General features: G+C 42.8%; 1 protein-coding gene across 4 annotated transcripts in view; it reads right to left on the bottom strand.

Annotated features, from left to right (window-relative positions):
* The window catches only part of DOCK1 (dedicator of cytokinesis 1), a 433,046-nt gene that overhangs the window by 379,305 nt on the left and 38,415 nt on the right, over nt 1–15,326 (bottom strand). For 3 of the 4 annotated variants that reach the window (XM_064145308.1, XM_064145312.1, XM_064145310.1), the window contains exons 3-6: nt 12,860–12,900; nt 9,957–10,012; nt 7,668–7,764; nt 3,559–3,707 (exon numbers count right to left, since the gene is read on the bottom strand). In XM_064145308.1, coding sequence (XP_064001378.1) covers nt 3,559–3,707; nt 7,668–7,764; nt 9,957–10,012; nt 12,860–12,900 — 343 coding nt within the window. The remainder of the gene's footprint in view (nt 1–3,558; nt 3,708–7,667; nt 7,765–9,956; nt 10,013–12,859; nt 12,901–15,326) is intronic. The other variant, XM_064145309.1, reaches the window with a different exon arrangement.

Below are 15,326 nucleotides of genomic sequence, written 5' to 3'. Positions count from 1 at the left end.
AGAGCATGTCCCCTTTGGACATGACCCACAACTACTTGAAAAGAACAGGTGGCGTGGCAGATGAAGATGTTTCATGTTCTTCAAGAACTACTCTTTCATCCTCTCTGACAGTAAAACCTGGAGGTGTTACCAGTCTTAAGCAGGGCCAGTGCACAATCCCCTCCAATTAAATGCACTGTAATAATTCACAGATGAACAAATGTCACTTGAGTCCCATTTTGTAGGCAGCAGCTTGTACAGAACCACCTCCTAAGCTCTACTCTAAGTGGATGCGGCCAATGCAAAGCTCTCAGAAGGATCCCTAGAACATCACTCTCCCAAACGAATTTTCCTGTTAAAATAGTATTTTACCAATTAAATCAAGCACAAGCTGCCAAAATTATCTTGCTCTTCCCTGTTACTAGCATTTTCTGGTGAGCAGCAATAGCAGGAGATACATGGATGAACAAAAGAGAAGTCCTTCCATAGAAAACATCTGCTTGGACCAGAAAAGGTAACTCTGAAATTCAAAGGAAAACTAATCATCAAAAGGACAAGAACCTTTGCACACTGTCAACTGTTTGATTCAGCACTTGTTTGATTTCACGTCTGGTTTATCCTTCAACTTGCAAATGATGCTTGAAAAAAACAATTTATTTTTTCCCCCTAACTGCTGTGCTAGTTTGAAGCTAGCTAGAATGTTTTGGTGGGAAGAACTAGATTACAGGCTGTGAAAGAGAAACAAGGGTGAGGTCTATTTCACTCACAGGCTTGCTGAGAGGTATAAGAGCAAGAATCCAAACATAGGAAGGGAGCTGCTCTTTGTCTGAGCTCTGGGCTGCATTTTTCTCTCTAACCTCACCCTCCACCTCTGTGATTAATCCACTTGCTTCCCAACCCTCCTGGCCAACCCTCTATCCTTCACTGGGGCACAAGGTAATGTCTGGGGTAAGGTGGAAGGGTGGTTGGGAGCCCCTCTTGGGGACTCAGGTTTCTGGGAGGGCTGTTGTGTTTCTCTATTACCTTTTACATTTCTGTACATAACTGTATATACTGTAAATATCTGCTTGTATATTCTGCTAAGCTGTAAATATAAACTGCATTCAAATTTCCAGAGCTGGCTGAGTCTAGTCTGAGTGATTTACAAATCGTGGGGGGCAGGGAACACTCAAATCATCACACTGCACCAGTGACAGATTTTTGCAACTGAACAACAAAACATGTTTTCACAACATTACCTGACCCAGCTTCAGGAGAATATTAAAACCACCAATTTATAAGATCATTTTTACTTTTGGAGTTATTTTGACAACATGCAGTAAAACTGTTGTCTTTATTTACAGAAAGATCTTATTTACAAATCAGTATTTCACAAAACAGGAGAAGCTAGAATATGATTAGATCAGAGAACATTAATAAAGTGCATAATGAATTGGTTCTCCCTGGATATTGAAATCATCATTTGTAACTTACAGTAGACAGAAGTGGATGTCTGACTACATTGGAAACATATGGTATCCTTCAGCTGTGAGTATCTATTCAGAAGTTCAAATTCACTTCCCTCCTGTACTCCACAGAGAATGTTCTGATCACTTAATTAGTCCATCAGAACATTATGCATATAAAGCACAGCACAAGATGTTCCATTGTATTTGAACACTGAGCATCTGGAGGTTTTTCAGAGTAACTTTAACCAACTCCTTAGCCAGATGGTAAAACACAGTAGCCAAACAAGTAATACCAACAACATCTGGTTAATTGGCTGCTGAGGTACAACAGTCCATATCATAGATTACAAATGCTAATTATTGACTGAATGTGGTTACTTATGGTGTTTGTTTCATATCACAGCTTTTCCTGATAAAGTTCACGAGCAGAATTCCTGCAATTTTGACAGTTCTTAAGGAATTAAACACAAATAGCTGAATTCTGATAGTTATTTACATCACAAAGGATTTAAAGACTGGTTGGCTGAAAACTTCTCCAGTCTCCAGGTGCACACTCCTACAGCACCATCTATATTCAAAACACTGCTTCCAATAATTTCCTGATTGAAGAGTAAGATGCAACTTCTCACTTCCAATCAAAATGGAAAGTCATAAGTCTAAGAGAAAACTTGTAAATCAAAACCTGGACTTTTCCACATTTTGCTCTAATTCAGATCACTGTGAAATTAATGTGTCTGAATTACTAACAAATCTACCGTATGCAACCTACACAGAGGGATCTGGACAAGAACAATGGGCCAAGGCCAACTGTATGAAACAGAAAAAGGCCAAGTGCCAGGTCCTGTTCTTGGACCACAACAACCCTGTGAATGCTCCAGGCACAGGAAAGAGTGGCTGGAAACTGCCTGGTGAAGAAGGACCTGAGGGGCGCTGGCTGACAACCGGCTGAACATGAGCCACTGTTCTCAGGTAGCCAAGGCAGCCAACAGCATCCTGGCCTCCATCAGCAGTAGTGTGGCCAGCAGGACAAGGAACATGATCATGCCCCTGTATTTTGCACTGGTTGGGCTATACTTGGAATTCTAGGTTCGCTTTTGGGCCCCTCACTGGAGGGCAGACACTGACACACTGGAACCAGGCCAAAGAAGGGCAACAAAGCTGGAGAAGGGTCTGGATAACAGGTCCAGTGAGGAACAGCTGAGGGAACTGGGGTTGTTTAGCTTGGAGAAGTGGAGCCTGAGGAGACACCTTTTCATGCTCTACAACTCTCTGAAAGGAGGTTGAAGAAAGCTGGGTATCAGTCTCTCCTCTCAAGTCATAATCAACAGGACAAGAGGAAATGGCCTCAAGCTGCATTAGTGCAGGATAAATTAGAAGAAACTTTTCACTGTAAGGGAAGGTGGTTGAATCCCTACCACTGGAGATGTTCAAAAGAGGTAGAGATGTACTACTGAGAGACATTAGAGTTCTGCACCAAAATTGGTAGCGTAAGATGATGGTTGGACATGATCTTAAAGGTCCTTTCCAACTAGACCGATTCTATGATTCCACTATTTTTTTTGTTAACTTAAAGGTTGTAAATATTACCTTCAGAATTTCCCCTCTCTTCTGTGAAATGAGATTTTCCCTTCTATTAAATCTGGCTGCTAATTTTCTGGTACAAGCTGGATACTGTCTAAGCAGAAGAACAATGAGCTAAACAACACTTCCGAGCCAAATCCTGCAACATTGCATTACAGCTAAGTGACTTGAGGGCACACACAGCTGGTGATGGCGAGAAGGCAACAATTGTTTATGCTGCAGAAGCAAGAGGAGTTGAAACCATATTTTGAATGCAAGCAACATTTGCACTTTTCAACTGACCTTAAAAATTACAGCTGCATACCAGATAGTATTATCAAGCAAGAGAGTTACACATGGGACCCACTTTAAATATTATCATTTGAACTATACAGATGCTATATCAACCTCATTCTTATGTTTCTGTAACAGGGTCGTTAACAGATGACTACTACATCTCCATAAACACAAGGATAAAGAATCCTGCAAGAAGTTGTTGACAGTCAACACATATTACACAAACTGACTTGGATTTCAGCATAAGCACTTTAAAAAAATACTACTAACAAACCTGTTGCCATAATCAATTTTGGCAGTCACTTTCTTTTTCAGTTCTTTGAGCTCATCCTGGGGTAGGGTCCCAGACAGTATTTGAGATCTCCACTCGATAAGATCATAGATCATGTGTCGTACACTGCGAAACATTTCTCTGTTATCCTGCTGTTTGGAGGGAAAAAGATAGGTGGAAGTTAGACCTGAAGTTTGCTGAGCACCTTTTACATATGTATAATGAAGTGTTGTTAGGAAATGGGAATTCAAATAGGTGTGACTCTACAAAAAGCTCTAAAACAGCAAAACGCACCTGAACACACAGACACCAAACACACCTCAACACACAGACACCAAACACACCTCAACACACAGACACCAAACACACCTCAACACACAGACACCAAACACACCTCAACACACAGACACCAAACACACCTCAACACACAGACACCAAACACACCTCAACACACAGACACCAAACACACCTCAACACACAGACACCAAACACACCTCAACACACAGACACCAAACACACCTCAACACACAGACACCAAACACACCTCAACACACAGACACCAAACACACCTCAACACACAGACACCAAACACACCTCAACACACAGACACCAAACACACCTCAACACACAGACACCAAACACACCTCAACACACAGACACCAAACACACCTCAACACACAGACACCAAACACACCTCAACACACAGACACCAAACACACCTCAACACACAGACACCAAACACACCTCAACACACAGACACCAAACACACCTCAACACACAGACACCAAACACACCTCAACACACAGACACCAAACACACCTCAACACACAGACACCAAACACACCTCAACACACAGACACCAAACACACCTCAACACACAGACACCAAACACACCTCAACACACAGACACCAAACACACCTCAACACACAGACACCAAACACACCTCAACACACAGAGACCTACACTCTTCTTTAAGGTTTCTACATAAGTCTAAATGCTTGTGTTGGCTACCTTTAAAACCAGGTCACACCACATTTAGAAGAGACATTAGAGAGAAAGAAAACTTTTTATTGGTTCACAGAGTTAATGGATTCAATGACCCTCTAATACTGAGTAAAACAGGACTCAGAATGGCACGCTTTGAACAGCAAAATGTTCACATTCTGCAACACTCCATATACAAAACATTACTGAGTCCTTTTGTCCCACTCTTAGTTAACAAAGTAATATTTCCAAATTCCTCAGTGTGCAAAGCCAAGTGTATCAGCAACTGGTCAGTCCACAGGTGACATCTGATGCAAAGTGAAAGAAATAGGAAACCACTAAAAAAATATGGGAATAAATACCTTAATTGCTTATAAAAGGTAGAAGTATGGATATCAATATAGGTTGGGGGGGATTGACAGCAGTCCTGAAGAAAAGAACTTCTGAGTACCGGTGCATGAGAAGCTGGACAGAAGCCAACATTAGCAATTGCATCCTCAGCTGCATCAAAAGAAACATGCCCAACAGGTCGAGAGGTGATTGTACCACTCTGCTCTGGTGAGACCTCACCTGGAGTGCTGTGCTCAGCTCTGCAGCCCTCAACACAAGAGAGGCATGCACCTGCTGGAGCCAGTCCAGAGAATGGCCACCAAGACCATCAGAGCACCTCTCCTATGAGAACAGGCTGAAAGAATTGGAGCTCAGCCTGGAAAAGGCCTCAAGGAGAGCTTACAGCTACATTTCAATATCTGAAACTGGGGAAGGGCTCTTGGGAAAGGCTTATAGTGATGAGATGAGGGACAATGATTTGAAACTGGAGCAAGGTTTACATAGGCTGGACATCAGAGGGAAGTTCTTCACTACAGTGGTAAAATACTGGAACAGGTTGCCCAGGGATGTGGTTGAAGTCCTGTCCCTGAAGACATCCAAGATCAGACATGTTGTGGCCCTGGGCAGCCTGATCTAGTTGGAGGTGTCCCTGCTGACTACAGGGAGGTTGGACAAGATGATCTTTGAGGGTTCTTCCCAACTTAAGGCAATTTCTGAATACTAAATAGTGCCAGAAGCTTACACAAACTTGCCTTGGTAACATTCAGGTAAGATAAAATTCCAGACCTAAAATGGGAAAAGCCTCTTATCTAATATGCTTTTCATACATATGGCCATACATACCTTCATTCAGAGGCAAAAGACTATATCTTCAACTACAAAGCAGAACTTGCTATGCTGGTTTAAACCATGGACAGTGCAAACAAACAGTACTAACCAAAACTGAAGTTGCCAAACACTGGTATTTTTATTGTTATAGAACATCAAAGCAGAGACAACCAAGAGGCCTTGAATGCTTTGTTCTTCATCAGTGAGTCTCTTATTGTCTCCATAACACTCAAAATCCAAGCCATTAGTTCAATACAGTGTTAATAATGAATCTTTCTGAACACACTGAATTTATTCAAGCTAGAGAATAATAGAATTGTTTTAGTTGAGAAAGAACTCTGAGGTCTGCAAGTCCAGCCATCGACCTAACATCATCATGGACACTAAACCATGTCCCAAACAGCCATATGCACACATTTCATCAACATCTCCAGGGACAGTGAATCCACCACTTCCCTGAGCAGCCTGTTCCAATGCCTGAACCACACTTGCAGGTGAGAAATTTTTCCTACTACGCAACCTAAACCTCCCTGATACAATTTGAGGCCATTTCCTCTCACTCTTGTCACCCAATACCAGAGAAAAGAGACCAACCCCCACACAGCATAACTACCTTTCATTCAGATCATGCCTTGACCCTGTTTAACTACACCAGTTATTCTCAGTCAAAACTCTCCATTACATCTAACAGACAACAAAAAACTGCAGCATGTAAGGACTCAAAGGCTGAAGGGGGGAAAAAAAAGGCAAACCTAAAACATCTAACTGTGAAACTTAAAGACTTCAAGAAGCTGACTTGATTATAGTGCCAGAACTTCCAGTGAGTGAAAATACCCATTATTAAAAGCCCTTTAATGCAGCACAGAAAGACACAACAGGCACATATGGCTGGAAGCTAAACACAGACAAATCCAAATGGGAAAGAGGTTCATGATTTTCAATGCTGCAGGCAGTCATAAACTAGTGAGATGGGGAACACACCACATCCTCTGCTATCCTCAAATCACAACTGAAAAACTCTTCAGTATTCAAACACTACTCACCAACTGAAAAGTAGATAAATATGGTCATTTAATGACTTATGATAGGCAACACATGGACAATATGGAGTATGCCTCACCTGCTGACTGATCAGCTTGAAACCAGCTACCTCCAGCAAACCACATCTCCCTTGAAAAGGTGATCCCAGTGCATCAAAGCTCTTTTTCGGCAGTTAACTACATGCAAATGATCTAACAGATATCCTCGAGATACAGACTATAAACAAACTCCTGAAGTGCTCTACCTACTCAGGGTAAAGCTGTAACAGGGACCACCAAAAGCCTTTCTGCTACCAAACCGAGGCCACTGGTAGCACGACACTTTGTCTGCTCTTCAAGACAAAGGTAGTAGTGAAGCACTGCACTATGGATAAGGTGTTGATGTGTCTTTGTGGAAGTAAACACATGATCAGAAGAACTTGATCATTTCCTAGAAGTTACTTCTACAAAAAGCACACGTTGGTCTTGCTAAGGGAACTTCTAACAATGTCTCTTGCTATTCTACCTTCCTCTGATGTGCACCACAATCAAACCTTGCACAGTTCTACAGCTTGCCTTTCTGACAAAGCAAGGTCAGATTTTTACACTCAAGATAATCCCTCAAAGGAGACAATCAGGGCCAAAATGTAACCTTCACTGTCCTCAGCAGCAGAATTAAGGGCAATGATATTCTCAGTTCCATTTCTACTCCTTTTTGCCCGTTTCTGCCCGTCCTTGCTCCTCAGTACATTACATCTCTAGTTCTTTCAATCTACAGAAGTTTTGATATTGGTGCCTTAATAGAGAAGATCCTAAATAGACTTTTTAGCATTAAATTAAGCCTTTAGAAAGAGTAATAGAGTGGAATTTCATTAATAGCTCCTTCTAACTTCTCACTGTACCATTGCCAGCACTACTCTCAGCTACTGCAGCTGTAACTAGATACTTACAACATAGAGTTGTCGCCATATGATAGACCATTCCCGCAGTGTTGTGGTCACCTCCTGGATCAAGGGGAGCTCATTGGGTATAACTGTTTCATGTTGTCTTAGGAGGGAGAGGGGGGGAAAAAAAAAATCATTAAGGAGCTGTTTTGAGCAGGATGGCAGAATCATTTCTAACAAGAAATCAAACAAAGACAGTCCAGTAACAACAGAACTGAAAACAACACCACTTTATTTAGATGATCTTCCAACACCAATCAGTCTATGATCCCTTGATTATCTAAGTTTTAAAAAAGAATGTATTACCAGATATGGGAGAACTGTTGCACATCAGTACAGTCCCAGGACATAAAGGGTAATTCAGAGTACACCACTGAGCTCATGCCTTCTTTTTTTCCTCCCACCTCTTATCTTTGTATTACATATATGGTGAGCTGGCATGTATCAAGAAAAATGTGACCAGAAGGTCAAAGAAGATTCTCCACTCCCTCTACTCTGCTCTAGTGAGGTCCTATCTGGAGTACTAGGTCTGGTTCTGGGCTTCTCAGTTCAAGAGAGACAGGGAATTACTGCAGAGTCCCAGTGGAGACTACAAAGATGCTGAGGCTATTAGGAGTGTTTCTGTGAGGAAGGCAGGCTGAGAGCCTGGTGGCTGTTTGGACTGCAGAAGAGCAGTCAGAGGGAATATTCTTAACGCTCAGCAAGAGCCAAAGTGTGGGAGGCAAAAGGATGATGTTGGACTGGGCTTAGTAACAGAACAAGGGGCACCAGGCACTAACTATAACCCAGGATATTCAATCTGTACATGGAAAAGCTTCTCTGCTGTGAGGATGCTGGAGCGCTGGAGCACTGGAGCAGGCTGCACAGAGAGGTTGTGCAGTCACCTTCTCTGGAGAGCTTCTGTAACTCACCCAGACATTGTGACCCTGAGCAGCCTGTTCTAGGTGATGGTGCTTTAGCAAGAATGTTGGACTAAATGATCCTTTCCAACCTCCACTGTTCTTTGATTTTTATACTCATCTCAGTACATAATTTGTTATTGACATACTAATTCCACAAGAAGCAACCAAAATGGACTCGGCTGCTCTAAGTTAACAGTTGGACTTGATGGTCTAAAAGATCTTTTCCAGTCTAAATGATACTACAATGAAAGCCAGATATGCATACCCTACAGTGTCATGACATTTACCCCTACTTGTTTCCCAAATTATTGGTCTTGGCAATGAAAATTCTGGTCTTGCCAACAAAAAAATTAAGCATGTAAGTCATTAAAGTTTCTCTAGAACTTGGGTTTAAAATCATGAGCCACGAAAGTAAAAAAAGCACAGCTAAATCATTTAATATTTCAGAAGTAGGGTACTTAAAGGTAGTTTTGTAATCAGCAAGAAAGATGTCATTATGCAGCAATCTCATGATTAGTAGCTCTATCATTTACATATTTAACAGTGTACAAAAATAAACCAGGTACAAAGGAATAAAAAGCATTTCAATTCTGTTTCACTGCATTTCATACCTGGCCATTGATCAATTTCAGTCCATTTTGTATTCTGGGGAGTTTGTTTCTGTTTAACAATTTTTTTAATCACATTTTTAAGAACTCTCACACTCGTGTCCAGCAATGCTGATTTTATGTATAAAGATTTGAACATCATCAGCTCTTAAATAAGTCTAACTATTTCGTGTCACACATTAGGAGAGGGAACAGGAGAACCACAAAATGAACAACTGGGCAGACATCAGAGAAAAAATTATGTCTGGACAATGGCTTTCAGTGAGGAGTTCAGTCTACAAGATTCAGTGAAAAGGGAGTAAAGAAATTACTTCTACTTTATCCAGCCAAAATAAAAGTATCTCCTATCAAAAGCCTCTTAATATATTAGGAAGAAGCTGTAAGACTTAATGTCTGGACGACAAAAGTTGGGAAAACTGAAATTAGACCTAAAGCAGGGGGCAGGGAGTGGAGGAAGTCAATTATTGGTTTGAAGAACAGTAAAAGTTATGAAGAAAAATGGTAAATTATTAATTCCTCTGAAAAATCTACATTAAAACAGGCAATTATGCTTTAGCTCAGCTATCACAACGCCGATATGGCCAGTGCTAGCCAGAAGCACTGCTGCTGCTGATGCTTACAAACTTGGCCAGTTACCAATTTCAGACCCCTTCAGAAAGAACCACACATTTTAGTCATCAGTCCCTTACCTAACTGCAAGCAAGTGTAAATTATCCAACAATACTCTGAAATCATGCAAATACTAACAGGAAAATTTGGTTTCATTATTTTCACACCAAACTTACCCTTTGCCTTCAACTGTTGCTTCCTTCAGATGTATATAGGAGGCTGGAAAAATGCCCTTGAGGGAAAGGTTAAAAAAGAGAATGCTTTAAATAACCAGCTGCACATAATATATTGTATCTATTGCCTAAATATATGCCAAGACACAGCTTCCTAAGCATCAGGATAGTCGTGTCATGGTGGTTTTTTTTTCCCTAATGTTCATTTGCATTTTGTATGGCAGGTCCTTTCAAGGGGTTACTGTAACCTTAGCAAATAGAGACTCAGGGGTTTTTTGGAAACTCAATTTCACAACACTGAAGGCAACAGCAGTTCTCTGTCAAAAGTGATCTCAAAAAGGGGTGTTTCTTTCTGTACTTCAAGAAACACTTGGCCATGATTTTCCATATCCCAAGGTGATTATATACAGATGCAAAACAAACCAGATTTGCTCTTGAAAGCATTAAAGAGATTATTTTAAATAGATCTCCTACAAAAGGACACTTTGCCCATAAACCAGGTTTGCTGCTAGTTTTCCTCACATCTAAGAAAGCTTCCTTCCCCTGCTGCAAGATACTGCCTCCTTTCCCAAAGTGATTTCTCCACTATGCCCACTTAAAATATACACTGTGTAAGACCAGGCAGCACAGCAGGCTGCCTTACTGTGAAAAACACTGCAACGAGTGGCTGGCTGCCTGCTATGCTGTGCTGCCATTCAGCAAGACCATGACAAGTTATAGAGCTGGGTGGCGAGAAATCTGATGAAGTACAACAAAGGCAAGTTCAGGGTCCTGAACCCAGGGAGCAATGACCCCCTGCACCAGTACAGCTTAGGAGGCTTTCGCTAGAGAGTAGCTCTGCTGAAGACCACCTGGGAATGCTGACATGCAAGTTAACCACGAGTCAGCCATGTGTTCTTCTGGCCAAGAAGGCTAATGGTCTCCCAGGGTGCATTAAGGAGAGTGTGGCCAGAAGATCAAGGGAGGTTCTCCTCCCCCTCTACACTAGTGAGGCCACATCTGGAGTAGTGGGTCCAGCTGAAGAGAGACAGAATTCTTCTAGACAGAATGCAGTACAAAGATGAGGAGACTGAAACGTGTCTCTTACAAGGAAAGACTGAGAAACATGGGGCTGTTTAGCCTGGAAAAGAACAGGAACTTCCCAATGCCCAGCAGGTGGGGGGCAAGAAAATGGGGCCAGACTCTTTCCAGAGGTGCCCAGTGACAGGACAAGGGACAACAAGCACAAACTGGAACCCAGGAGATTCCATCTGCAAATGAGAATCATAGAATCAAGCAGGTTGGGAGAGACCTCCAAGATCAGCCAGTCCAACCTAGCAACCAGCCCTAGCCAGTCAAGCAGACCATGGCACTAAGTGCCTCAGCCAGGCTTTGCTTGAACACCTCCAGGGATGGTGACTCCACCACCTCCCTGGGCAGCCCATTCCAATGCCAATCACTCTCTCTGGCAACAACTTCCTCCTAACATCCAGCCTAGACTTCCCCCAGCACAACTTGAGACTGTGTCCCCTTGTTCTATTGCTGGCTGCCTGGGAGAAGAGGCCACCCCCCACCTGGCTACAACCTCCCTTCTTGTCTGTGGCAGTGCCAGAGCCCCAGGGTATGTTGCCCAGACAGGCTGTGCAGTCTCCTCTAGAGATTCTAAATTCATCTGGATATTGTTATCCTGGGCAACCTCCTGTGTGTGACACTGCTTCAGCAATGTGGTTTGAATAGATGGTGTCTAGAGGTCCCCTCCAACACGCACCATGCTGGGATTCAGGAATGCAAAAACAGAACACACACCTTAGAAAGCAACATGAACTGGGGTAGTACAGAGTGACAGGCACCTTATTGCCTAGTAAATAAAATTAATAAACATCACTCTATTTAGCAGCAACCAGACAAATAGTGCAGCACATGAAATAGGTTTCAAGAAGAATGTGTAATTGCTTCTTAAGCTGCACAAGCTGGTTTTGTAAAATAGATCTTATAAACAACTCAGTGTACTTCTGAAAAAAGAAAATACCAAAATAGAGCAGAACAGGCCTGGTTAGGAAACAGGTGGGATGAACCACACAGCCTAGCTCTGTAGTTTTAGACTGCAGAAGTGACTCCAAATGCACCTCTGTTCTGTAGGCAAACATTGCAGCTGAAGTGTTTGACTTGAAGCAAATTCAAAATAAAACAAGGAAAGCAGCAACACCAGCAGCAGCTGAATTCTGGTTAATTACTGCTATCAAGTAAAGCCCCAAAAAATAAACCCACGATGTTAAAGCCAGTGCTTGCACTGTTTACTATTCCAGAAAGGCTGCTGTAAAGAGCAGCCCTTTCTGCAGAGTGAAAGCCTAACAACCAGGCAAAATTACACTGCAAAAGATTACTCCCCCTCTGACAGTGAATGCCTGAAAATCACCATGTTGATCTCCATCTCACTTTCCAAGATGCAATTGTGTTTTATGAGCAATACATTATTTAACAGAAAGCAAAGCAAAGAGTCAGCCTCTAAACAAATCAACCAGAACAAGAAGTTCTGAACTTCACTGAGGCAAAGGCTTCAGTATGCCACTTACTGCAGAAAACAAGCTGATGCACATCAAGATATTTTGTATGTTAAGTCTTTTATGGTGACTGTGCATAAATATACCCTTCAAATAAAAAAAAGCCAAACCAAACCAACCAAAAAAACCCCACGGTTCATGTTCAACTCAGCTATTAGGGCTTCCCAAACTAAGTTTTGGTTAACTTGAAAAATCCACATTTACTACTTCCACATTTAGCAACTACTAGAGAATAATGGACACATGGTGAATCCCTCTCAGGCAGTCTCATAATCTATCTCTGAGATCTTTTGTAAGAGCACACCCAATGCCAAAACACATCCCTGCACAAGAGAAAAATGAGTGATTTGCTCTAGCAACACTTACCTTCTTGGATTTCTTTCGTAGTGTGTAACCTCTGTACCAACCTAAGAGGAAAAACAGGGAACAGCATTAAAGACTTCATTAACATCACCTACTAACCACTCCTCCTCAACTCAACAGCACCTTTACAATGACAGCGGTGAAATGCTGGAACAGGCTGCCCAGAGATGTGCCCGAGACACTCTTTCCTGAAGACATTCAGTATCAGACTTGCTAGGGCCCTGAGCAACCTGATTTATATGTCCCTACTCACTGCAGGGGGTTTGGACAAAATGACCTTCAAGGGTCCCTTCCAACACCATTCATTAGTACCAGGCTTAGATAATGGTTGGACTCTGTGATCTTAAAGGTTATTTTCAACCAAACCGATTCTATGAGTAGTTAGTTCTATGCTATTCTGTGATCATGCTTCACAACCCTCCAGAGGCACACACAAACATTCTACCTGAATTTAAATTCTCTGCAGGATTAATACCTTGACTAAAATAGGTCATCTTGGAAGCTACAGAAATCAAAGCAATGATAGAATCAATCAATTTGATTGGAAAAGACCTTTAAGGTCATGTTCAACCACTAACCCAACACAGCCACGTGTCTCAAAGTGATGGAGAAGCCTACCTGGCAAAGGCAGCACTCCACATGATGTGTTTCATTGTCAGTCATTTGGTTTTGATTACTATTTCACCAACACAAACCAAGTTAAGAGCATTAACTTCACAAATGCATCCTGTTTGACTAGTATGATTTCCAACCCTACCTATGTTCCACAAATGAAGGTTTCCAAGCACAGATCAGCAGTTTGTCATCTCAGCAAAACCCAAGAATACTTGGATTTCTGTGATTCACACTTCAAGCAAGGAGCCCCACAGCTCCAACTGAGCATGAGGCAGTGAACACCCAGGCTGCAGCAGCCCTGATGCCACATCACTCTTCAGCCCGTGCCACAATCCAAGGCAGGTGACTATGCCTGAAAACTACCTCAGTTATTGTGCCCTCAGTTCATGCCACATCTGCAAAGCATCACCATTACAGCTTTCAGTGTTTCTCCAGCTATCCCACTTCTGTCTGTGACTGGATAACCAAAGTAAAAACAAAGTCTTACAAACTACAGACATTCTGCCTCATAGAAAATGATGTGCCAGAGAAAGCAGATGTGATCTTCTGCACATAGCTCCAGCTAAACAATCATCTGGATCATTTAGTGCCAGCTTGCTCACACACTCACACTGCAGCTGTTTTGCATTTCGCTTTGTCTGTTGCTCATTCCTTCAACTCAGTCCTGTTCAGCACTTCAGGGAATCCTCCAAGTGACTAAAACTGTTCCCTGCATCTTTTCAAAGCATGGGTACAAGTGTAATACCAGTTCCTCCAACCCTGCACACAGGGTTTTTTTTCCCAGCAATGCATCCCTCTGCAGAGTTCAACATAATGAGGATAAGAGGATCACAAAGCAGACAGAGAAAGTCTTAGAGTACTGCTGGATGAAGAGCTGGGTACAAGCAAACAACATACACTTGCAGCCCAGAATTCAACTAAATCCTAGGCTGTAATAAAATCACTGTGGGCAGCAATTCAATGGAAAGGATGCTGCTCCTCTGCTCTACTGAGACCCCGCCTGCAGTGCTGGGGCCACTTCTGGAGTCCTCAGCACAGAAGAAATTTTGACCTGTTGGAGTGGGGCCAGAGGAAGCCACAACAGTGTTGGGAGGGCTGGAACCACTCTGCTGTAAGACCAGGCTGAGAAAATTCTCAGGAACACAGAATATTAGGAGTTGGAAGGGACCCAAGGAGATCATCAAGTCCAACCCCCCTGCCAGAGCAGGACCACACAATCTAGTACAGATCACAAAGGAATGCATCCAGACAGGCCTTGAAAAGCCTCCAGAGAGGGAGACTCCACAGCCCCTCTGGGGAGCCTGTTCCAGTGCTCTGGGACCCTTATAGTCAAGAAGTTCCCCTTTGTGACAACATGGAACCTCTTTTTGCTGCAACTTGTACCCATTGCTCCTTGTCCTATCCCAGGGAACAAGTAAGCAGAGCCTGTCCCCCCCGCTCCTGACAGCCTTCAGATACTTACAAACATTCATCAAATCCCCTCTAAGTCTTCTCTTCTCCAGACTAAACAGCCCCAGGTCCCTCAGCCTCTCCTCATAAGCCATGCCCTCCTGTCCCCTCATCATCCTTGTAGCTCTCTGCTGGACCCTCTCCAGCAGATCCCTGTCCCTCTGAAATTGGGGAGCCCAAAACTGAGCACAATATTGAAGATAAAGTCTCATCAGGGCAGAATAGAGGGGGAGAATAACCTCCCTTGATCTGCTGGACACACTCTTCTTAATGCACCCCAAGATCCCATTGGCTCTCTTGCCCACCTGGGCACATTGCTGCTTCATCTTCTGCCTACTATCTATCAGTACCCCCAGGTCCCTTTCTTCCTGGCTGCTCTCAGCCACTCTGTCCCCAGCCTGTAGTG

The sequence above is a fragment of the Pogoniulus pusillus genome, chromosome 6 (assembly GCF_015220805.1).
Source record: "Pogoniulus pusillus isolate bPogPus1 chromosome 6, bPogPus1.pri, whole genome shotgun sequence".
NCBI lineage: Eukaryota > Metazoa > Chordata > Aves > Piciformes > Lybiidae > Pogoniulus > Pogoniulus pusillus.
The sequence above is the reverse complement of the archived record's forward strand: the minus strand, read 5'-3'. Positions and strand labels throughout refer to the sequence as shown.